Source organism: Pogona vitticeps, chromosome 3 (assembly GCF_051106095.1).
Source record: "Pogona vitticeps strain Pit_001003342236 chromosome 3, PviZW2.1, whole genome shotgun sequence".
In the NCBI taxonomy this organism is placed as follows: domain Eukaryota; kingdom Metazoa; phylum Chordata; class Lepidosauria; order Squamata; family Agamidae; genus Pogona; species Pogona vitticeps.
In genome coordinates this window covers 93103738-93129106 of record NC_135785.1, presented here as the reverse complement: position 1 = coordinate 93129106, position 25369 = coordinate 93103738, and the positions used below count along the sequence as shown (strand labels likewise).

General features: G+C 40.0%; 1 protein-coding gene across 1 annotated transcript in view; it reads left to right on the top strand.

Annotated features, from left to right (window-relative positions):
• The window catches only part of COL13A1 (collagen type XIII alpha 1 chain), a 141896-nt gene extending 116795 nt beyond the window's left edge, over nucleotides 1-25101 (top strand). The window contains exons 34-39 of the mRNA XM_078390820.1: nucleotides 3017-3070; nucleotides 4893-4946; nucleotides 6245-6280; nucleotides 9550-9636; nucleotides 20482-20520; nucleotides 24642-25101. Of these exons, the coding sequence (XP_078246946.1) occupies nucleotides 3017-3070; nucleotides 4893-4946; nucleotides 6245-6280; nucleotides 9550-9636; nucleotides 20482-20520; nucleotides 24642-24644 (273 nt within the window). The 3' untranslated portion in view covers nucleotides 24645-25101. The remainder of the gene's footprint in view (nucleotides 1-3016; nucleotides 3071-4892; nucleotides 4947-6244; nucleotides 6281-9549; nucleotides 9637-20481; nucleotides 20521-24641) is intronic.
• Nucleotides 25102-25369: the final 268 nt, after the last annotated feature.

The following is a 25369-nucleotide window of genomic DNA, read 5'->3' as shown; positions in this document are numbered from 1 at the left end:
ACCTGAGTTCAGGTTCCGCCTCATGTCCTCTCTTGGATTTACAAGTAGGTAGGCCTGGAAAACAAGGAATTCAACAACATTTTATTAAGATCGCAGTGATCTCTGAGGTTCTAGTCATGAGAAATGGGGTGCAAAGACTCATGCTTATGGCTCCCAATGTTTTCTGTCAAATACAAACCAAAAGTATCTATTGACTCTAAGCAGAAATGAGTCTTGGTTTTGCTTTTTGAAACACTGTTAAAATGAATAAATGTTCCCTGTCCCTAAAGATAATGATCATCTCTGACTGAAAGTTATAAATATGACTGGATGGGTACAGTGGGGTCTTGACTTAAGAACGGCTCGAGTTAAGAACATTTTGACTTAAGAACCACTTTCATAGGAAAATATTGACTTGACTTACATACTTAGATTTGAGTTAAGAACTGAAAAAAAACCACGTGGGAGGCAGGGAAAGTGCAAAATTTGAACTTTCAGTTAGCTGTTGGCCAGTGAAAATGGTGCCTGTCTGCTTCCTCACTCCTCCCAGCGTTTAGAGAGTGGATTGGGAGACAGTCTTCGGACTGCCTGGTACTGTACTGCCTGGACTGTATTTTCCCTGCCTTCCCTGAACCTTTCTTGACCTAAGAAAAAAAGAAACAAAATATCCCCCTCTAGTGGTCGAAGGCGGAATAGCAGCTTCCCATTAGTTTCTATGGACGGAAAAGAGCAGATACAGATCAAATGGTTTTCAATGCATTCCTATGGGAAATGCAGATTTGACCTGAGAACTTTTTGACTTGAGAACCGCCTTCCAATACGGATTAAGTTCTCAAGTCAAGACCCCACTGTATACTTTCAGTGATTATGTTGAAATCTTCCCACTCTTGGTGATTCAGAAGTTTCTGGACTGCCAAATGTGGAAAAAGCACATACTTTTGATGCTTACGTATAAAGCCCTAAACGGTTTAGGGCCTTGATATTTGACGGAACGCCTACTCCCACCAAGATCTATCTGTATCACCCAATTGAGTCAGGAGGTGAGGCTGAGGAGCCTGATGCCAAGGGAGGCCCAGAAGGAGAAAACAAGAAAACGGGCCTTCTCAGCGGTGGCTCCTCACCTCTGGAACAACCTTCCTCCAGAGATTTGGGCGGCCCCTTCGCTGGGTATTTTTAAAAACTTGGATGTTTAAGCAGGCCTTCCCTCCAGTTAATACTTAACTTTTCCTTCCTCATTTTTCTTCTGTTATTTTCCTCTCATCTTGAAGAAATTGTTTATTTTTTCCTTGTGCTATATGGATATGTCGTTTTTATGTGTTGGAAGCCGCCTAGAGTGGTCGCAAGACCAGATAGGTGGGATACAAATGAAATGAAATGAAATGAAATGAAATGAAATAAATAAATAAATAAATACTATGATACAGAATATATGAGAATCTGGTTCCAGATGTAGAATAAGTTCCTGTACACTGTACTGAAGTTCCTAATTAATTTGCTTTCAATAGCCGAAATCTTGTTGCAATGATATGGATTTAGAAGGCAAATGGTATGACATTCGGTTCCTTCTAGATAGCAATTAACCAGTCCCCCCACTCCACCCACAAAGTTCCTAAGTGTGTGTGACTCTTAATTGTCAGCTAGAAGTGACTGAATGTTAACATTGTTTGGCTTCCACATATCTAAGAAAACAACAGGATTTCAACAATAAATTGTTTTCCTCTTCAGAATATTTTCAGACCAACAAGTTGCATTTTTCAATGTTTCTCAAAACTAAAACAGCTTGCATTTTCCAAAGAAGTAGCTATGTTAGTCTGTCCCAGCATATTGGTAAAATATAAAGACAAAAGGAAGAGAGAAAAAAGAGAAAGAGAAAAAGGCCGGCAGTTTGAAGACTAACAGATTTATTATAGTGTGGGGCTTGAGACACCTTGTCTAAAGAAGTGGATTTTGATCCTTGAAAGCTGAAATAAATTTGGTCTTTAGAACTGCCACAATAATTTGCCTTTCTCTTTTTTCTTTTCCTTTTCCCTTTTAATTTTGTCCAGACTCTACATGTTTGGTTATTTTTGTTCAAAGTAGCATTTCAGGAAGACGTCTCGACCAGTGGCTTTTAGACTTAGGTCACCAAACTGGGAGTATAGCTCCCAGAATTTCTGACCATTAGCCATGCTGAGTTCCTTGGAGTGGAGGTGGAACCCATATTTGAGAACCATTCTCTCCACAGTGCAGTACTTTTGTTTTCTTCTGGGCAGGGAAGGTTTAGCTTGAGGAAGGAACATTCAGATAATCCACATCTGGAGCTGCATCCAAACATAATCTAGTTTGGATAAAGTTTTATTTACTCTGATACTGGCAAAAAGCTAGATTGTACCTTGATTTGTTCAATTAGTTTACACACAGCAAGGCTTAGATTAATTTTGTTAAGAGCTGAATATGAAAGGGGAAGCACTTCAAGCAAACAACCAAGCACCCTATTAGATGTTCCTGTTTACATACTTGTGCCAGTGAAGTGGTATATAAATAGCAGATGTATGAACAGAAGATTTGAAAATGCATCAGTCTTTGTGACTGTTTTACTATATTACTATACATTTTACTATATTACTATACATTTGCATTTTTGCTTATGGCTTGGTTATCTGTCAGCTTACATGATAAACTGCCTACATAAAAAGCTATGCAAAGTTTACCTACCCCTATCCAACTTTACCCTTTTTAAAAGACTTTTAAAAGTGATTGGGCACCATCATCCTTTTGTTACAGCCTTTAGCTTTGATGGTGACTGAAAATGAACAGTCTTATTCTGCCTGATGCACCATAGTCTTTTTTATTTTCCTTCTAAACTCATTCGCTTGGACAGGGCCCCACTTCTACATGTAATCATTATCTTCATCAGTTATGAAAGCTGGAACATAAGAGTCAATGCTCTGAATAACCAAAGTCTTCTCTGTCTCTCTTGCGGAACTATATTCTTTTTCAATTTGAAACGTATCCCATTAAGTGGCTTCATGGACTTCTTTTCCTTCTGAAATTGCAGGGTACGCCGGGACCAATTGGAGTTCCAGGACCAGCAGGACCAAAAGGAGAAAGGGTGAGTGAACTTCGAAAAACAAGTAACATACATCAATCTGTAAGCCAAAAGCACTTCCGCTCCAATGCAGCATTTTCTTTTTCAGTGTATTATCTAATTTCTGTTCATAGTGCTGTCTGTGATGACTGACAAATAGCCATTTTGATTCACAATAGTAGTTGCAACCTTTAAAGCCTTAGATGGTTTAGAACCATAGCATCTGACATAGTATTTGCTTACTTATGGGTAGACTTGGGATATTCATATTCTTATCCTTGGGGATACAAATACAAATCACGGCAACATAGGTGCCACATAGGCCATTCTCTCTCCCCAGAATCAGCCAGTCCACTCACCGGTCGCCACACAGCACTCAGATCCTTCGTCATTGTCGTCGCACCAGTCCTTGAAGGAACCTGGCCAGTGTTTCCCTGCCTCCCCACACAGCCAACCGCTCATCAACTGAGTGGGGAGATTCCCCATTCTGCCTCCTCACTGGAGTGGTCAGCTGTGTGAGGAAGCACTGGCTGGGCTCCTTCCCAGATTGGCGCAACAGCAATGAATCCCAGCACTGCACAGTGACTGGTGAGTGGACTGGCCAGTTCTGGGGGTAGGGAATGGGCCTCTTGTATTCCTATCCCCAGGGATACAAATGCGAATAGTCCATGTCTCCTTATGAGCCTGCTTGCTTGATTAAGAGTAAGATTGTCTGAAATCCAGTAGTAAGCCCCAACTAGAATAAGCCTGTTGAATCAGTGGAACTTACTGAGGAATTCACTCACCAAATCTGCACTGGTTCTGTGGGCCTACCCTAAGTATGACTTGCTGCTGGGTTTCAGCCTCCATTACCATAGCCTTAGAAACTGAAGCTCTTTTATTGTTCCAGAACCGTGATTCCATAAGATTGTCATGTCCAAGCAATCATACTTGTGAACAATGCAAGTATGATTGCTTGGCCATGAAAAAACAAAGCAAGCCAATTTGCAGCCTTCTGCTTTGACAATTATATACCCTTTAGCATATGAGAGTTTTCCTGTTTGGATGGCATAATGTATAGTTTGACTCTAAAATAGCCTAGGGAAACCCTGTTTTCAGTTCCAGACCTATATTTGAATAGAAGAATGTAGAGGGCCTTCTCTGTTTTAGTACCCAGTCTTAAAACCCGCTCCTTATGACATTTCAATTTGCCTTCCTTCTTGTTAGTCTACCAATCCAGTGTTCAGACATTCTAGCATAGGTATTTAACTGCAGCTTGTGTAATATTTCTGTATTTATTCTATTGTTCCACTGTGATTTTTACGGTGTTTACTATGGTTTTGACACAACTGCTTTTAACAATGGTCAATATCCTGTTGTGTATCTCTGCCTGCCAGCAAGACTGAGGTTACCAGCAGAAGCAGATTGCTGCTAGTTAAAAGAGTTCCTTTTCCAATTGTAGTATGTATGCTTTTGTGATCTGAAAAAAAGGAACTCTAATTAGTGGCAATCTGCCACTGTCAGTCATGTTAATTCTATTGCATATGTGGAGCCACACAACAACTGGCCACTGTTTCATTTCTGGTTTTTCTCATATTGTAGTTTGTTTATTTTATATATATATTGTTGCTTTTATTATATTGTAGTTTACTACAGTATTTTTGTAGGTTGCCTTGAACTATAATAAAAGACAGGTGTATAAATATAAAAACCTTAAATGAATAAATGAATAAACAAGTTGAAAATGTGATTTTGTTGGTTTATATATAGTAGTTTATTATTATCAAAGATTCATTATAAATCTAAGATGTATCTGGCATATCCAGGCACCTCCTACAAAATTTATCTCTTCCTAATTCCGTTTCAGGGCAATAAAGGAGACCCTGGAACTGCAGGACCAATTGGGCCAGCAGGACTTCCTGTAAGTTCAACGAAATTTTTATCTTCTCCCTCCTGACCCGAGCCTCCATTTTTCATCCTGTGACAAGATGAAGACCCTTCTGTTGCAATGAATATAACAAAAGGGCTTTTTAAAAAAAGATTTTCTACCAGAGTGAAAAGGATTATATGTTTAGGCAGTAATTTTGTTGTCTCTATGATGGTGTCCTGGGGACTGCCTGGAAGTGACTCTTCAAGGTTGGGGACAATGCTCCAGCCTCGGAAGGGAAGCTCCAATGTTGTCTTTTCCTTCTCTGCATCCTCAGATATGTTCTGATATTGAATGAGCAGATTAAAAGGTGTGGAGTAGGCAAATGAGATGAAGCTCTGGATGTATAGTACCCACAGCCTGTCCCCAGTGCAGGGAAGGAGTCAGATCAGCTGACCTGATCAAGGGGTATGGTTGTACACTGTCAAGTTGCTTCCAACCCTTAACATGGCTGTCGTATGAATTAATGATTTCCAAACGGTCCTATGATAAATGGACCAGCCCAGGTCTTAAAAACTAAAGGCTGTGGTTTCCTTTACTAATATTTCCTTTACTAATATTAGAAGGACCCCAGCCATTCTTAGGAACTGTCAGGGTACTCTAACCCAGTATTAGAGGTTGGCAATTTACTCCAACCCAGTATTAGGCTTCCCCTATTACTAGCTGGTTGCTAGGGAAATTATAAGGCTTCTTGTGGAAGCATGAACATGAAAATCTGTTCCTGTTGAATCTGGGGATGGGGCAAGTGCTCTTACAGATCTAATCCCAACCTAGGGAAGTTAGAACTATGCTTTGCTTGTTATCACTCTGGTAGGGTTGCTGTAGTGTTTGGTGTGACTGTGAAAAGCTTGAGTGCAGTGGCCCAGGCCTACTCACCCATGAAGAAAACCAGTTTAATGGTGGTTGTTGTTGTGGGTTTTTCGGGCTTTTTGGCCGTGTTCTGAAGGTTGTTCTTCCTGACGTTTTGCCAGTCTCTGTGGCCGGCATCTTCAGTTTACTTAAGCGGTAAATCACTGCCTGCCTAACCTTTCACACAGAGATACTGTGCAGAATAAATCCTACTTTGAGTTCTACACAGAAGGCAAGGAATAGTACTTAATATTTTATTCTCTCCAAGTCTAGTTTCTGTTTGGGAAAGTTACTATCTCTTGTGGCACAATAAAATGTTGATATTTAAGGTGCCATAAGATTCTGTGTAGTTTTTGATGGGATTTTAAGGGCAGAAAAAGAAGAGGCTCTAGCTCACTGGAAATGATAGATAAACCTTTAATACTTGCATAAATATATTATAGGGTTTACAAGGTTCACCAGGTGAAAAAGGAAACCGGGTAAGTCTTGAATTAAATCTGTTTAGCTACTTCAAGAAATGTCTTTAAGAAATGGTGGAATGATTAATTCTTTTTGATAGCATAGAAAAGGCTAAGATAAAACCTTACTGCCTAACAAATTATATAATATAAAGATGTAGGAGCAATATTTATACAAGAACAAAAAAGCCTGCATGAGCTGCTTCACATTTGCTGGCAGCAGTACTGGCTGGTTGCAATCGTGAATCCAGAATTCAGGATAATTTTCATCCAATAGATTGATAACATCCTGAAAAAAAAGTGTGATGTAATAGTTATCAAGCAATGAGACATGGTGAGTTTATGACTGCTCCACATTGATGTCTCATAGTTAATCATTCTACTTGTTTTTGCTGTGTAATTTTTTTGATTAAAAAAAATGGTACTGTTCAGATTAGTCTATAATGAGTAACTTAAAAAGATTCTGAGACTTTTTCAGTTGGTTTAAATTTGCACAAAAGAAGGGTTTAAAAAAAAACCCCAAAATCCAACTTGGCTAGCATTGTGTCCAGTTGGATGACACCATCAGGAAAGGATTGCTTTGTTTGTGAGCTAGTTGCAGTAAAGCACTGGAAGGAATCACACCTGTTTCAGCTGTGCTCATAATACAAGAATCAGAATCACAACTACAATAGAACAATTACGGCTTTGCCAAAATGTAGGGAGCAGAAATGTTTGCTGCTGGAAGAGTGCGAAACTGCCCACTTCAAGCAGAGTGTGCTGCCTCCAGCTGCTCCTTCCTGGCAGAAGGAAATGCAAAACAAGCAAGCTCAGTGGTTAGCAAGAACTCAGAACCAGGCATGTTTCCCCATTCCTCTGTCCTGCCTGTGGTTTCCCTATTTCTTCTTCTGCCATTTTCTTATCAGAAAAAAATTAAGAAGAAAATATGGAAGAATTGCACAATGAAGAGCTGGATAGCTCAGTGGTTTAGGTATCTGGCTGTGCAGCCAGAGGTTGGGAGTTTGATTCCCACATTGTGCCTCCTTAACAGGGGCTAGACTCATTGACCTATAGGGTCCCTTCCAGCTCTGCAGTTCTAAGATAATTATCATTATATATGTCTTTTGATTGATGACCCTAGAAACCTCCTGTCCGAAGGCACCCTAAATTTGGTTCTAGCCTTACTTTAAAGTCGTTCAAGCAGACCTAATATTAAAACAGGGAACTGCCACTGCTCCATCCAGCTAGTGCATTTACTGGTTCTTGTGTCACTTCACAGATACAATACAGCTCTTGAAAGGCAGCTCTTGTCTGACAAAACGTGGTGCCTACTATACGTATGGGAGCACAGAGTTCCTTTGAACAACCCAACTGAAAAAGTGTCAGTGCTTAATGTGTGCATTCAAGTGGAACTCCTTATTTCAAGTGCTGTTTTCTCTTCTCCTGTCTATGTGTGTGTGTGTTTGCGCGTGTGTTCCTTGCCTCCGCAGGTCTACCTTTGTCCCCCTTATCCCTTCCTGCTCTTCTGCCTTTTCTCCTGGATCCTTCCTCCTCTTCCTGCTGCAACCCACACTGCATTTTTCTCCTGGATTATCCTTCCTCTGTGACAGCCTTTGATCCTGGGTGACCTCTCCTTTCCCATCCATTTTTCCTGCCAGCTTAATGTTGTTGTTTTGAAAATGATTTTAAAAAACCATAAAAATAAAATCCCAAACCCATTTATTTCCCTTTTTTTAAATAAACTCCTCTGCTTGATTTTTTAAAATCTAATCCTTACACCAATTACTAAATGACATTCATCCTTCCGCAACTTCATTTATGTTTCCTATCCACAAATATTTCTTCTCAAATATTTTCCTTTATGTATGCCACTGGCTTTTCAAAATTAGTTTAGGAAGATTTGGTCATTTCACTCTCTTGGTGAATATCGGTCCTGGGCTTGATATTGGCTTTGTTCAAAACGAAGTGACCTCGGTGAAGTATTGAAGGTGACTTTCCAAGTCTGTATACAGAAGTATCGCCAGGCTCACTCTCTCCATTTTTATCACTTGCAGAGTCTATTTTAAGAACCTAAGTAGAACAGAGCAGCCTTAAACCTGGCCTTGCTAGTTTTATCTCTCCTGTTAAATTATAATAATGGTGGGTATAGCTGATGATCAGTTAAAAATCAGTGATTCTGATACAGAGAAATGTTTTATATTATTATTATGGAATGCAAAGAGCTATGTAAGAATAATTGGGAAAAGAATTTCACATTCCTTCTTAGAATGAATATATTACAAAAACTAAAGCTGTAAATGGAAAGGTTTGTCTGCTTCATTTTAAACTATACGCTATCCATGCCACTGAGTAGCATCCAAAATCAGACAATAGGCAGGAACAAGTGTTTTAGATAGCCCATCATTAGAAATGGAAAATCTTTAAACCCTGATTGTCTGTGTCACAGCAAGAGCTTTTTTTTTAAACCTCCCAGACTTCACAAATTAGCTTTCTTTCTTTTTCTGATTGGTCTTCAGGACTGAAACGTTAGGTTCCTTTGAACTGAATTATGCAAACATGAATTAGGAGATATTTAGCAGCTTCCTAATGTGGTGTAGTGGACAGAGTGATGGACTAGGACTCTGGATGCTGCCAACAGTACACCACCTTATAAACAAACGCCCAAACAGGCACTTGAGGCTTAATCGTTAAGGAGATACAATATTCCTACAAATACAGGAAGATACGGTGTTCTTTGCAATGATTGCAGTCATTGGGCAAAATGCTATGCCCTGTTTAATAATAGTCACTTGGAAGTGTGTGGTGCAAACTTCTAGCTTTTTGTAAAACCTGCTGTGAATATATCCTTAGATTTCACCCATCACTACAGATCAGGAAAATTAGTCATTGGAAAAGAAGAGTGATGACTCCCACCAGTCATGTTATGCAGTGAACTCAGTTTTTGTTCTCTTCATATTGTATAAGATCAGAATTCTCCATTGAGCTACATGGGCCTTACTTCAGAACAAGTGAGGAAGATCTTTTGTTTCCATTTTAAAACCTATTGGCATCACTTTGGTCATTTCTTTTTGTTCTTCTGTTGTGATCGTTTTATAACAGCTAAAATAAACATATACTTAAATGTGGGGAAGAAAAGCCCGCCCCAATATTTCATCAAAAAACATCTTGAATCAAGCCTTTAAAGTTACCTTGAGTCACAACTTTAAAATTATTGTTTTTTACATGGTTATATTTTATTTTTGTTGATGATAACAGACTTAAAATAGATTCTCCTAAAACTTTGATGTATTTTAATGAACTATTATTCACAGGGGGAAAGGGGCAAGAAAGGCTCTAGAGGGCCTAAAGGGGATAAGGGAGACCAAGGAGCACCTGGATTAGATGCACCCTGTCCATTGGTATGTTGTGTTTTTATCTTGTTTTCAGTTAAATTACTGGGGAAGAAGGAAGGACAAAAGGCCACATTATAGTAACTGATTGAATAACGATTGTTTTAATTTTTTTAAGCCTCTTCATTTGAGGGTTGAGACAGAAAATAAAACCAAATTAAGTCCTGGATGCAATTGAACTACAAAAAAATATTGGGCTAATAACACATTTTCTCTGATGGAAAAAGCAATGCCTTGATGCTTCTAGACTCAACAATATGAAAGCTCTGTCTGTAGGATATGATCTATGCTGACTTATTTAAGTATATACAGTAAGTCATCACCTGATGGTGCAGTCCTCAAGTGAACATGCATGCATTAAACCATATCTACAGAACAGAGAAAATGAAGTTGCCTTCCTTGTTCTCCCCTTCAGTGCTGACCAAATGATGTGTTCAAAAATACCATTAAAGCTGACCGTACTATAGGGTACCTAGTCTATAATACCCAGTGGAAAACAATTTGAACAAAGAAAAATAGGTTCTTGACATGGTACTGGTTTACACTGACAACCTGGAATTCTTTCTGTCACCTTTTTCATAAAGTTCCCTAAAGCACTTTTTGAAGAACTGTAAAAGGCTGATTGAATTATATGCAACTCTGTAACTGAGAAAGCTTTAAAATTCCTTAATATCAATATCCAGAAAGAACATATGTATTAGGAACTAGTACTCTCTTTTTAAATTGGCTTTGTTAACCTGGTATACAATACCTTTGTGATGTTAACTCATGTGTCTACATCTTGCCAGAGAAAATGGCATGGTTTAAAGGGATTTTAAAAAAAGAAATAGTATCAAACCATTGTCTACATACAGTATATATGTAGAATAATAACATTTTAAAAAGTCTTGCTCAAGCTAATAAAAAAGTTCTAAGAATCCAAAGTATGATTATTAGCTATTTTATCTGGCTCCTTAACTCCCTTGTGTTCTGTAACAAAGCCATCCATCCAGTTGATGCATACCTGCAGCCAGCTTACTTTTGCTTCAAATATTAAACCACCTGAAATATCTTTTCCAAAAGTTTGGATCTTCTTCCAACTCATCAGTCTCTACAGAATCATCTCATGTTTTCCAGTTAAGCAGTATGCCTTATGATTATTTCAGAAAACAAAAAAAGAAAGCTGTGATTGTTTGCCATTCAATAGAAATACACTGGGTATATAGTCTGAGCACCCTTAGGTACATCATTGTTGTACTGAGTTTCTTCACTGATGAAATGGAGATTGATCTCCACTGACTAAAGTAATTCCAGCAGTTGATTTCATGAACAGGGACTCCGAGGTTTTAAAGGCGAGAAGGGTGAGCCGGGGTTACCAGGGCTGGATGGGCTGGATGCCCCTTGCCCATTGGTATGGTGTTACCTTCCTTTTCCTGCATGCTTCAGATTGCTTTCTGTCCTTTGTTCGTGCAAAATCTTTTTCAGATCTCCTCCTTCTTTCTAGTGTTCTATGTATAGCATTACCCAGAATACCTCCTAGAATGAAACTGATTGCTACTGCCATTTTCCTTGCAATATATGAGTCTGATTCTAAACATGCATGATTAGGTGCTTGCTCATAGCTGCGTTCCCTCTTGTGCTTTTCTTTCTTTACCTCTTGTAAAACTTGCACACAATGAAGGCCTGAGCCACACATGTAAGGTAGCCACATGAATCCATCAACACTTCTCAGAACTGTGTAGTTCTGGTTCTTTTTGCCCCTTATTTAAAATTGAGATTTCTATGCTGGTGTACAAAGATAACCAGAATAACAAACAAAATAATCAAACATATTTAAAAATAATTATAAAATGTCCTTCAAGAGCACACCCTGGAAGATGTTAACAAAGAAAGCCCCTCCTAACTGTACCTTCACAGCACATGTCTCTTACTAAGTACGCTCACAGAAGGTAAAGGTAAAGGTTCCCCTTGACAATTTTTGTCCAGTCGTATTCAACTCTAGGGGGCGGTACTCATCCCCGTTTCCAAGCCATAGAGCCAGCGTTTTGTCCGAAGATAATCTTCCGTGGTCACATGGTCAGTGCGACTTAGACACGGAATGCTGTTACCTTCCCACCGAGGTGGTACCTATTGATCTACTTGCATTTGCATGCTTTCGAACCGCTAGGTTGGCGGGAGATGGGACAAAGCAATGGGAGCTCACTCCATTGCATGGATTCGATCTCACAACTGTTTGGTCTTCTGACCCTGCAGCACAGGCTTCTGCGGTTTAGCCCGCAGCGCCACCACATCCCTCAAACTCACAGAAGGGCCTCATCAAAACACCTAGTATAAGGGCAGGTTAATGAGAAAGAAGCCACTCAAAGTTACAAGCCTCAAAGATACTAGGCTTTAAAGGTAAGCATAAGCACCTTAAATTGGACTTGGAAGACAACAGGTAGACAGTATAGTTCTTTCAGAATTTGTATGATGTGATTTTATCTACTCAAACTGATCAGAATTCTAGATTACATTCTGGACTGGTTGAAACTTTCAGACTCTCTTCATGACTGTGTAGGCATCCTTTATTCTTGAGAGACTGTGGTAACATGCTCTGAATAAGGGTCTTGGAACAGAGTCTAGTGTGGCTGAGAAGGCCAATTCAAGAGTGTCAATCCCTTCCACACTGAAGACAAATACAATCTGTCCCCTGTCCAGCTCCCTAACTTTGCTGCTTCTGGGACTGCCTCTTTGCCTCAGCCTGCTGAACAAGTGTCTCTTCAAATTGGGAGAGGCCATGATGCACCGCCTACCTCCAGGCCGAAAATTTGCTCAGATGTCAAATTTTCCCATCTGTTGAGGCTCATTCCTAAGGCCTTCAGATCCTGCTTGCATATTTCCTCGTATCACAGCTGTGGTCTCCTTCCGGGACACTTTCTCTGCGCTAATTCTCCATAAGAAGATCTTTTGGAATCCGACCATCAGCCATTCTCATGACATGCCCGAGCCAACGTAGATGTCGCTGTTTCAGTAATGTATACATGCTAAAAATGCCAGCTCGTTCTAAGACTACTCTATTTGGAACTTTGTCCTGCCAGGTGATACCAAAACTGTGTCAGAGACAACACATATGGAACGTGTTCAACTTCCTCTCCTGCCATGTACAAAGGGTCCAGGACCCACTGCAGTACAGGAGTGTATTCAGGACACAGGCTCTATAGACCTGGATCTTGGTATATGCTGTCAGCTTCTTATTAAACCATACTCTCTTTGTGAGTCTAGAGAACATGGTAGCTGCTTTGCCAATGTATTTGTGCAGCTTAACATCTAGGGAGAGAGTGTTCAGAGATTGTTGAGCCAAGGTACACAAAGTCATGAACAACCTCCAGTTCTTGCGTGGAGATGGTAATAGAGGGAGGTGAATCCATGCCCTGGCCCATGACTTGTGTTTTCTTCAGGCTGATTGTTAGTCCAAAATCTTGGCAGGCCTTGCTAAAATGATTCATAAGCTGTTGGAGGTCTTCAGCAGAATGGGCAACAACAGCTGCATCATTGGCAAAGAGGAAGTCCCACATGCATTTCAGCTGGACTTTGGTCTTCACTGTCAATCTAGAGAAATTAAAGGGCTTTCCATCTGATCTCGTCTGGAGATAGACACCTTTTGTTGCAGCTACAAAGGCATGATTCAGCATGACAGCAAAAAAGATCCCAAACAGGGTCTGCGCAAGGACACAGTCCTGTTTCACTCTGCTTTGGATGTCAAAGGGATCGGATGTTCAGCCATCAAAAACTATAGTGCCCTTCATTTCTTTTTCGTAGCCTCTGTGAATGCACACAATTGGGTTGTTTAACGTCTGCACAGGACCTCTCAGAAATTTCTAGAGCTTAAAGACATGTGATTAGTGGAACATTCCCCCATGGAGCGCATGCTCCACCCGCTAGAAGTCCCCTCAGTTCCTTTTAGCCACCGCTTAGGTTTGACCTATTTTAGAGAGCTAGGTTGATTGAACAATTCTTGAGATCATTACTTTATTTTCTCTTTCGATCATCGCCTTTCTTTGGACGTTTCCCCTGTGAGTTTATTCGTTTCCTTTTTGAATCGATTCTACCCATTTTTCTTCTTCCCATGGTTTTCTGTTCCCCCTCCCCCACTACCACCCTTTCCCCCCCTTTCCCCCAGTCTTTTATGCCCCCCCGGGGCCTTTCAAGCAGTGCGTGCGGTGCACAAATAAGATCCCACTCACTGATGGTCACAACCATTGCCTCTTCTGTCTAGGAGAGCAACACCAAACACACTCTTGCACTGAGTATAAAAAGTTCACTAAACCTGCTATTAAACTTTGACTCCAGAGCAATCCTAAACTCCAAAGCAGCAAAAGCATTCCTACCAAAAGAAAGTGTCACAAAGCTAGTTACGCATGCAAGACAAATTTCTCAGAAGACTTCAGTCATGGTACACTTAATTCATAAACTGTTCATTCTCATGGCCTCGACTATGGCTGTAGTGAGGTTTGCTAAACTCAATCCTGCTTCCTAGCAAATTTCAACAACAGGATTCAAAATACAAAAAGATCAGCATGTCGAAAGATTTAGCTGAACAACTGGCATAATGGACAAGGACAAATTACCTGTTGATGGGAATTCTATACAAAGAGCTGTAACCCACTATCCTGCTAACATAAAATGCCAGGTTGACAGACCAGGAGCTCATTGTCTAGGAGGGAGCATTTGTGCAATCTGGTCGACAATGGGGAAAGAGCATCACATCAGCCACTTAGAACTATCAACAATCTTTAAAGCCATGAGAGCATTTGAAATATTTGTTGCTGACATGATTGCCCAAATAGCATTGATAACACTACAACAATGTATTATATGAACAAACATAGATACACCAAATCCATGTCTCTCTTTTTGCTGACTACTGAACATTGGTAATGGTGTGTGGTCAGGCCATTTATCCTATTGTCTCCTATGTAACAAGGGACAACAAGTAGGAAGCAGACTCTCTCAGCAGAAGGTCAACCTAACAACACAAATGGGCTTTTGCTCTGATGCAAAAAGTGGACAGTACCTCAGAGAGATTCAAAAGAATGGCAAATGCAAACAGTTCTGTTCAAAGACAGGAAAAGACCATCATTCAATGGGGGATGCATTCATATTTTGGTGGTCAGGGGCATTAATGTACTTGTTTCCTCCATTTCAATGGTTGGTGATAAAATTCAATCAGGAGAGGTCCAGTGCAGTTCTTACACTGTGGTGGCTGCAGCAACCATGGATTATCACACTGCTTCTTATGGGGAACAATTTTTTTTACTACCTCTCTAACCCGATCTCTGGACAACTCAAGATGGGGCAGTTCACCATTCAGATTTGCAGCAAATAAAACTGATAGCGTGGAGGATTTGTCCTGATTAAGGAGAATTTTCCCACAACACAGAAAACCCTCCATGAAGCAAACTTCCAGCTAAAATTTCTGAATGTTTGTGGAGTTTGCCAAGTTTATCAAAGCTCCAACTGTTCCCATATTGTTAGATACAGCCTTACAATTCCTGATGCATTTCAAAGAGAAAGGTATGTTCACATCGTATCTGAAAGTATATTTAGCTGTCATTGTCTCTTGAAGTCAGCACTCCACCAATCATTTAAGCTATTCTCTCATCCAACACTCAAAACAAATTTCTAAAGAGGTTAGCTAATACATACCTGATATTAAAATACCTCTAACTTCATGGTAATTGTCTGTAGTAGTCTCCCAATTAATGCACCCTCCCTTTGAGCTAATGACATCTTTAAATATGAAAACTATGTTTCTTGTGGCAATAGCTTTTGCAGGGAGAGCTAGTGAGATGCACTCTCAGAAGTGACATAATCTATCTTCAGTTCTCAGTAGAGACCAGGTTACACTATACCCTGACATTTCCTTTTTACCTAAAGTTTCACATACTTTCATACATCACAGTTCATAGCCTTGCAAGCCTTCTACCAACCCCCTCAAACACCATTCGATAGTTCATTGCACAATGTCGATATGAGGAGATTTGGCCTTCTGTATCTTCAGAACAATTTTTTTTAGAAGCTCTTATAGACTTTATTTGCTATCAAGAACCTCGGAAGGGTCTCTTAGTGTCATCGCAAAGACTGACAAAGTGGGTTTCCCCCCTAATTCAGGGTGCAATCAGATGGGTATTTGTCCTGCTGTTTTTTCAAATGTGGAGACTGACTAGTTCACTTCTTTTTCTGGTGATCAGACAATGTACACTGGACCCTCTACTTACGGAATTAATCCGTATTGGAACGGTGGCTGCAGGTCGAAAAATTTGTAGGTCAAGTCTCCATTGACCTACAATGCATTGAAAACCGATGAATCTTGTAACTGGCCATTTTTGTTCCATTTTTGTTCCATTTTGGCTTTTTTCTGGTCTGTAGGTCGATTCTCTGGCTGCAAGTCAAACCCAAATTTTGTGGCCAGAGAAGTCTGTAACTCGAAAAGTTTGTAAGTCAACCTGTCTGTAAGTCGAGGGTCCACTGTAATTGCTACAGTGACTTAGCCCAGGCCAGAAAGTTTCTACACACAGCTTTCTTGTTCCCTGTCAAGGGAATATGTGTGTCTGGAGGGGGGGGTTCACGAAAGCAACAGAAAGAAATTCAACAGAGATAAGGGCAAAGTACTGCACCTCAGAAAAAGAAACCAATTGCACAGTTACAAAATGGGGGGGATACCTGGCCCAGCAAAATTATGAGCGAGATCTTGAAATTGTCATAGATCACAAGCTAAATATGAGCCAACAGTGTGATACAGCTACAAAAAAGGCAAATGCTATTTTAGACTGCATTAATAGAAGTATAGTTTCCAAATCCCACAGGGTGCTAGTCCCCCTCTATTCAGCACTGGTTAGGCCTCAACTTGAGTATTACATCCAGTTCTGGACACCACATTTCAAGAAGGATGGCAACAAACTGGAAAAGGTTCAGAGGAGGGCGACAAGGATGATCAGGAGGCTGGAAACCAAGCCTTATGAGGAAAGGCTGAAAGAATTGGGCATGTTTAGCCTTGAGAAAAGAAGACTGAGGGGTGATATGATCTCACTTTTCCAATACAGTGGTCCCTCGACTTACGAACTTAATTGGTTTCGAAACTCTGGTTGTAACTCGAAACGGTCGTGCATTGAAATGCAATTAATCTGTTCCGGCCGAAGAAAAAAATCACAAAAAAAAAATCACTACAAGACCAGATATTGTATTTTATTGTTGTTAGCCGCCTAGAGTGGTCCTCACCGACCAGATAGGCGGGGTATAAATTAAATAAATAAAATAAAATAAATAATAAGCGAAGCATGCAAGACCCATCAGAAATGCATTAAAAAAGCAAAGCAGAAAACAGCGAAGTGTGGAAGACCCATCGGAAATGCAAAAAAAGCAAAGCAGAAAGCAAATGAAACGTTCAAGACCCATCGGAAATGCAAAAAAAGCAAAGCAGAAAGCTAGCGAAGTGTGCAAGACATATCGGGAATGCAAAAAAAAAAAAAAAAAAAGCAAAGCATTAAGCAACCAAACCCCGCAAGACCCATTGGAAATGGGGGGGAGAACCAAAAGGCAAACAAACCCCCCAAAACCCATCGGAAATGGGGGTAAAAAAATACCAAAAAACAAACCAACCCCGCAAGACCCATCGCAGCATAGAAACATAATCCCCCCAGCCCAAAACCATGTTGCAAAACCCACCCAGAACAGTTTTTAAAAAGCAGAAAGCAGCACCTTACCTTACCAGGCAGTCCGAAGCCTCCTCCGATCACACACTCTCTAACCTTTGGGGCAAAAGCTACAAAGAAGCAGCCTCTTTTCCTACCAATGGTTAGCAATTTGAACCCCACAGCTTTTTTCTCTGCCTTTTTCTGTTCGTAACTGGAAGCTCTGGCCACAAGTTGAAGCAAATTTTTGCAGCCAGCACTGGTTGTAACTCGAAATGGTCATAAGTCGGGGACATTTGTAAGTCGAGGCACCATAGTATTTCGAAGGCTATCATACAGAGGAGGGGAAGATCTGTTCTCGAGCATCCCAGAGTGCAGGACGCACAACAATGGGCTCAAATTAAAGGAAGCCAGATTTCGCTTGAATATTAGGAAAAACTTCCTAATTGTTAGAGCAGTATGACAGTGGAACCAGTTATCTCGGGAGCTGGTGAGTGCTCCAACACTGGAGGCATTCGAGAAAAACTTAGATAACCACCTGGCAGATGTCCTTTGATCTGTATTCCTTAATCAAGCAGGGGGTTGGACTTGATGGCCTTGTAGGCACCTTCCAACTTCACTTTTCTATGATTCTATGATTCCTTCGTTTTGGTTTATTTCCAGCATGTGTGGTCGCTGGAAATGAACCAGGTTTTAAATTTGCCTTCCACTTTCAGTTTCCCAATATTGTTAAATAGCTAAAGAAGATAGCTTAGCTGCTACACAATACTGGGAAATTAACACTTCAACTGCTCCTTCCTGGAGGGGCAGAGGAAGGATGCAATTAAAAAAACAGTCTATTTTGACAGCACTGATGTACTATACCATTTCTTTTTAATGAAAACTTCCTTCTCGCAGTAGGAGGAGAGAGGAAGGGACAAGGAAGGGGAATGTTTTGATTTTGTTGTTTTAACGGAGGCAAACCAAATAGGGTTACTTGAGATGCATATGCCATTTAGATGTAATTATCACACCAGATGGCATACCAGGCCTCTATCCTGCCTTAAGGAAGCCTATTTAAGCCTGATCCAGATCACTCCAATGGTACCTACGTGAACAAGCCCTTGTTAACTTATATGATTGCAAGGCTACTGATACCAGTGCATTAGGAATAGTGCTGAAACTGATGTAGCAACATCAGTTTCAGCACTATTCCTAATGAGCGTTGCGCTCCAAGACATTTGCAATGCTGCTACCTAGGCTCACACATTGACTTGCATAAAGCATTACAGATTGGACCTTCATGCCCAACATATCTTCTTTCATCAAGCAATAATGGTGTGGCACCCATGCATCCAGTAAGTGAGCTTGCTAGAGACTAATTTGTATGAATTACAGATGACCACAAATTAAAAGAGTTAGATCAAGATATTTAGGATTCAGTTTATGTGGCTTTCTGACAAATCTTGCACAAAATACTGCACGTTCATTGCTATAATTTTTGTAAAAAGTATTTGCCACATCTATAGAAACACTGTAGAAGTATGAAATTGTACTAACCTTGTGAAAAACACTTTTCAAAGCATATTTGTGCATATGTATTTTAGCTCAAGTAGGCAAAAACCTTTCATTTTGCTTATTTTTCTACTGCTATAATCTCACTGCTCTATATTCTAAGCAATGCATGCCTTTCAAGTGTACTGTGCCTTATTTTCCCTCCTCATTAATGAGTATGCTTCCACTTCCCATCCTTTGCAAATATACACATTGGTGCAACTGTGCAAACCTCTGTTGATCCCTCAGATGTAACATTTGCTCGTATCACGGTGTCCCTTTTCTCTAATTTTGGATTTCACATGCTAGGCATTATACAATTCATTCCTACCAATGGGATCATTGTACCAATGGGAACTTTTTCATTTCCGGTTAATTACTGGATTCGGTTATTGAACTCTACAGTGGGAAGATGTCATTTCAGGAAAGAGTCAACATTAAAGAAAATGAATGCAGAAAGTGTATGGTTACTTCAGTGCCAAATAATTGCTAATTTACTATATTCTGTAGCACTGTACTTCAAGACAGGTATTGTTGGAATATATGCTCTTATTTAGAGAGGAAAAATACATTAAGTTGCCTACACAAGCCATACATAACTCGCCTGAAATTATATTAATTGACAGGCTTGGCCATATCTGATCAGCTTACACATATTTTAGACAACGAAAAATATTTGTCATGCTTATAGTGCATATATATGTGCATTTAGTTATTTGAATGGCTCAGAGGTAATCAGATTACATATTCAGATGAACAATAATATAGTTTATACAGATTGTATGCTTTCTGACAGACACGAAGTGCTTTTTTTAGGTGTTAAACTCAAACAAATATGGCCTTGATGCAGGACAGAGTCCTACTTGTGTTCACAGATGTATTAAATGATAGGTGCATACTGCAGCACTTGGGAGACAAGTGTACATACACAGAGAGCTTGTGAAAGACTGAATATATTTTTTAAAACCCTTAAACCTGAAATAGTTACAAAATGGCAGGAAATTTTTACATGCAGAAGAGTTAGATTTGTTGGTGTTCTCAAAGAGCACCCAGGCTGAGACAGCAAAATCATGTCTTGTGAACAATTTTTTAAAATACTGAATTGTTCACAAAACAGCATGGTGGGACTGTGCTGCTCCTGACTAGTACCATTATATGCAGTGCCCAAAAGGTGCCGAGTGTACTCCTGCAATCAGAAGAGTATCATATATTTCTAGCCACCAGGAACATGCAGTATCCCCATAAAAAAAGAGTTACCTTGAGGAAAGTTTTCTTAGCCAGTCAAAACCAAAGGAGTAACATTTGCACATTTAAAGTGTAATTAATCCACACACCAAAGGAATTATGGGGAAAATTCCATAGGCTTTAAAGGGTCTAGTATTCACACATAATTGCACAATAAACCAATGGAAAACCATAAAGGGAAATCAGTCATTAGATACTGGTGAGTACAATCAGGAGCATGAGAGGTTTACAGCCTCCAGTACCAAACGTATTTATGGAAGGGTAGATAAAGTATATTCCATTAGTATAGTCCATCAGCTGATATCAGGTTTTCAACATTTTCTGTAGCAGTAATATTGACCCCCCCCCTTTCCCCCCTAATTTTAGCCCCACCCCTGCCCCACTTTTCCCTTGACATGCAAACACCTGATATCTTTCTCTGTCATAGGGGGAAGATGGCTTGCCAATTCAAGGATGTTGGAATAAGGTAAAACAATCTAAGAAAGTTGTGTTAAATGCATTTCTGCATGTTTTGAATAACAAAAAGGTAGACAAAGCATGATGTATTTGCAGTGGCAAACATTCTTCCCCACTTACGAAATGTGCATATGATTGGAACATTGCACTTACACGATATACAGCAAAAGGAGATTTTTATATGGATAAACATTTTTATAAACACAGATAAAGTGAACTCATGAGCTTACATGCCAAATTTGTATTTCTGATGGAAACTGGGTTCAGGAGAAGCTGCCTTTTAAAGAAAGGGAATACAGTGGCAGTTTCTTCTAGAACCTCTTCTTCCTTGTTCTTGTAGCCAAAACATTTTGGGAAGCATCAGAATGATAGGAAGGGGAGAAACTCTTTGCCACATTTCTTTTCCATACCATCAGCAGACTTCCACTGAGCACAAATATAAATGTCACACATCATCAGCAATCATGTTTGTGAATTTCTTAAATGAAACAGCATCTGAGGGTGGAGACTATTTTTGTTAAATTGCAGCCTATGGAAAGGGAAAGTTTAAGATTGAAAATTTAAAGTTGAAAATTGTCCTCTATCAAAGTGGTACTAACCCCAGACAGATTTGTTTGTTGATCGAGGAAATACACAACGCTCGAACACCACAGAAGAGGTTGCCAAAGCACCTCTCTAGGCAAGACACTGATGACCATTTGGAGAGGCCTGCTCCTTTGTGCATTCTTGCCTTTCCTCGGATCGCTGTGGTTTCGAAGAAAATATGACAAATTGCCTCTCTAGGTCTCCCTAGCATGGCAGATATTGCCCCATTCTAGCTTCCACAACTGCTGACCATTTGGGAAGTCACAAAGCAACACAAGGAAATCATATGAAGCTAAATGGGCTATGTTCCAACTTTTGTGGGAAATCCATCATCATCAGCTGGCAAAGTCAAATTGGAGCATATAGTGTGATTCTTGTTACCACTGAAATAACCGGGACCCTCACAGCAATGCTGTGAGTATATCATGCTGCAGTTTCTCATTATTCCAAATTCGTATCTGAACAGCTTTGATTTACATATCTATATGTAAAGAGGCTTTTTAAGGGACCTTGAAACATTTATCCTTTGTTTGAATCTTCTGTCATTTGACCTGAAAACCATTTGAGCCCTCCATGTTGGCAGAACCCCACCTTCGGTCAAATGAAACTGGGATTCCTTCTGGCTTTCATCTAAGCCCATAGAGCAAAATAACTTGTGGCTCTGCTGGTGGATTCTCTTATTCTAATATTTCAAAAACGATAAGGTAACACTAAGACTGGACATAGGTTTTGGAACCAAATATCATTTCCTTTTGGGACATGTCCCAGGATATCATTCTCCTGATTTTCTTACAAAACCTGTCTACATTGCTCAAACATATATGACGTTCCCTAGATGTTTAAGGTGTGTTCTCTTTCAATACCATGTGAATGTCCTCATTCTGGAAAACAGAGTGTATTTCATGTGTTATTCTGGGCCAGTTGATACCAGCTGGGTTCATCCCAGTAGTTGACAAAGGGAACTGATAATGCTTTAATACTTGCTAGGCTCTTACTAGCCTAATAAGTATTAAATTGTTATTCCTTTGTCAGATGGCTAAGAACTCTCTAGCTAAGTTTGGAGAAAGCCACTCTACAAGAGCGGTTGCAACCTTGACCACTTTCCTCAAAGTAGTGATCATTCCAAACATATGCTGCATGGCTACATGATCACAACCCTCCACCTCTCATCCACTGTTGCTGTGGGTAGGAGAAGCTGAAGCTAGCAATCCAACAGCAATTTTTTTGACATTAACCCCTTATCCTAAAGCTCCCAATGGTTTTCTCCCTGGCAAAAGGGAGCCCTGGGGAGCCCGGGAGCCTAAAAGGGGAGAATATGAAACTTCGAATTAACTTAAATTATATATTTTCTGGTGCGGGATCTGGCTTACACTAGCATAACTTTATGCAACAAGATTCTACCCAGTATGTAATTACTTTTTATAATATAAAAACAATTAAGTGGACTAATTGTATTGTTATATTAGAGCAGCCACTGAATTAAAACAATCTAAAATCACATAAGAAGTAAAAAAGTATGGAATCTCACATTAAAAATCCTTTCCTCATTGGCCAGTCATTTAGTAAAAGCCTTTATGAAGGGAAAGGTCAGAGAATGCAATTTCGAAAGGTGCCAGTAGGTGAAAAAAAAAAAACCAAATCAGCATTCGTATATCCTACCGAAAGCCCAGGTCACATGAGGGAAATGTTATGTAGTTATCCACAGTTATGTTAGTATTCAGCTGCGGAAATTATACCAGCTACGGCCCTACCTGGACGAGCGGAGTCTCATGACAGTCACACATGCACTGGTAACATCCCGCATAGATTACTGCAATGCGCTTTACGTGGGGCTGCCTTTGAAGACGGTCCGGCGATTGCAACTGGTCCAGAATCGAGCTGCGCGGCTGGTGAGTGGTGCAGCTGCCACGGAACATATCAAGCCGATTCTGTATAAGTTACATTGGCTACCAGTTGCTGCCCGGGCCCAATTCAAAGTGCTTGTTTTGACATATAAAGCCCTAAACGGCTTGGGCCCTGGATACCTGAAGGACCGCCTCCTTCCATATGAACCTACCCGGCAGTTAAGATCTAGCCAGGGGGCCCTTTTGAAAGAGCTGTCCCTCAAGGAGGTAAGAGGGACGGCTTGTAGACAAAGGGCCTTTTCGGCAGCTGCCCCCAGACTATGGAATGCCCTCCCGACTGAGATTCGTCTGGCGCCGACGCTGATGACATTTCGGCGCCAGGTCAAAACCTTCCTGTTCCAGAAGGCTTTTAATTGAAATAATATTAGCTGTGGGTCTGATGGCAATTTTAATTGTATTTTAATTGTATTTTAATTATTTTATCTTTTGCTGTATTGAATTTTAATTATTGTAAGCCGCCCAGAGACCTCTGGGTAGTTTGGGCGGCATATAAATTGAATAAATAAATAAATAAATAAATAATAAATAAATATTTTTCCCCTGGTCACATGATGCAGAGTCAAGACAAAGACAATTTACCGGCTAGCAGCCTAACTGCGGAACATTTCCCCATTGCCAGGAGGGCTGTGTTATTTCGTACCTTTGTTGTACCGGTGCATTCCTTACTGGGATTGCCTGTGTGCATGACTGGCCCCACTTCTTTTCAGAATCAAAGCCAGAGAGGTGGTCACCATTACATCAGCACACACATATTTTTTTCGTGCCTGATACATCAATACATTGGTAAAAGTATGTCACAGGCTGGGGGGCTCCGCCATTACATTACTGGCAAGTAATAAATTTTTTCCTTTCCTTTGGGAAGAAACATTGAAATGTTGGTATGCCAATGTCTTGGGGGGGGCGGTGATTGCCAGTACTGCTGTGCAGCTATCCCAAGTCCATTGTGTGCAATGCATTTCTTTGCAAGAGCAGCTAGTGCAGCAGAGAGACACTCTCCTAAACAGAAACCCCTTCCCAATCTATGTTCCCTTTCAGTTTCCACCCCCTCATATACAAGTCTGAATCCCGTATAGGGTTCAGTTGCAACTGGAATGAAAGGGGCTGGAAACCATAGCTGTGGGTGCATGGGGGGGGGGAGGAGGAAAAGGAGACTTGTTTCTGATATATGGATTTTTATATATATTTATTGCCCCTTAAAGCAAGAGAGAAGATAAATGGGTACCATAGTGTAGCTGGCCATAATGATTCATATAGGAGGAAATACATTGGTACTGCTAAAAGTTCTTGGGACGTTTATCCTGGGATATAAACCACATGACCACGATTCAGTACAACAGAGGTATTGGAAGAACTAGAAAACATTTCCCTTGTGTGACCTGGGCCTAAGAAAAATGCCTACTGCAAATAAACAAAGCTAGGCACATTTAAATTGCATTTGCCCCCAGTAAGAGCTATCATGCATCCACAACTCTCTTTGTCAGATCAACAGGGCTCAAAAGTACTTCATTTTGGGTGAATTTTCCTGAATCTTAGTAAATCCCATTCAGTTCTGTGCATGACAATTTTTGTAGCACTTCCCATCTGAAAATCCCCTTCCAACATTTGTGTGAAACTAACATAGTTTCGTATTTTTCTTTTGCAGTGATGATTCTAACCATGGACTGGCCTGTGTGTGTGTGTATGTGTGTTTGTGCATAGAATATTTATTTTTATACAATGTTACTTTTTGAAAATGTCAAAAGATACATGTCTAGCAAATTATAAAAAGCTGCATATTTTTGTACAGAAAATGCTAGATTTCTCCCTTTTTTATCTGACTGCCAATCATTTGTGTAATTATATGCATTGATACTATGCTTCTTGCATTGTGGAATACAGCTGCAATATTTGCATGATATTTGTGCTCCCATATTAAGTCTTACAGCTTAGTTAAATTATTGCATTCAGGCACCAGGGGAAAAAAAACGACTCGTATGTACATACAAAAATCAGATCCGTTTAACAGTGAATGCAGAAACAATTTAAAATATTGTGGATTTCCATTATTAAAATGAAATTAAATGAAATTTAACATTTGTAAATAAATCATATAATGGTACTTTTAATGGGTAGACTTGAATCAACAGTGTGTGTGAGACAACTGAGATTACCTCTCTTCAATTTCACTAACAGTATGTATTAGAAAGATTCTGCATGTAGGAAACATGCTCATGATAAGACCTTCATCTTTCTCCTAAAATTGGCTAACACAAAAATTTAACATCCTCTCCTACTGAAAACAGCAAGCTTTAGATACATAACTGCACAGATCTAAATAGGAATCCTGCTTAAATAGAAAAGAATAGAAGCTACAAAAACAAAAGCCCTTTT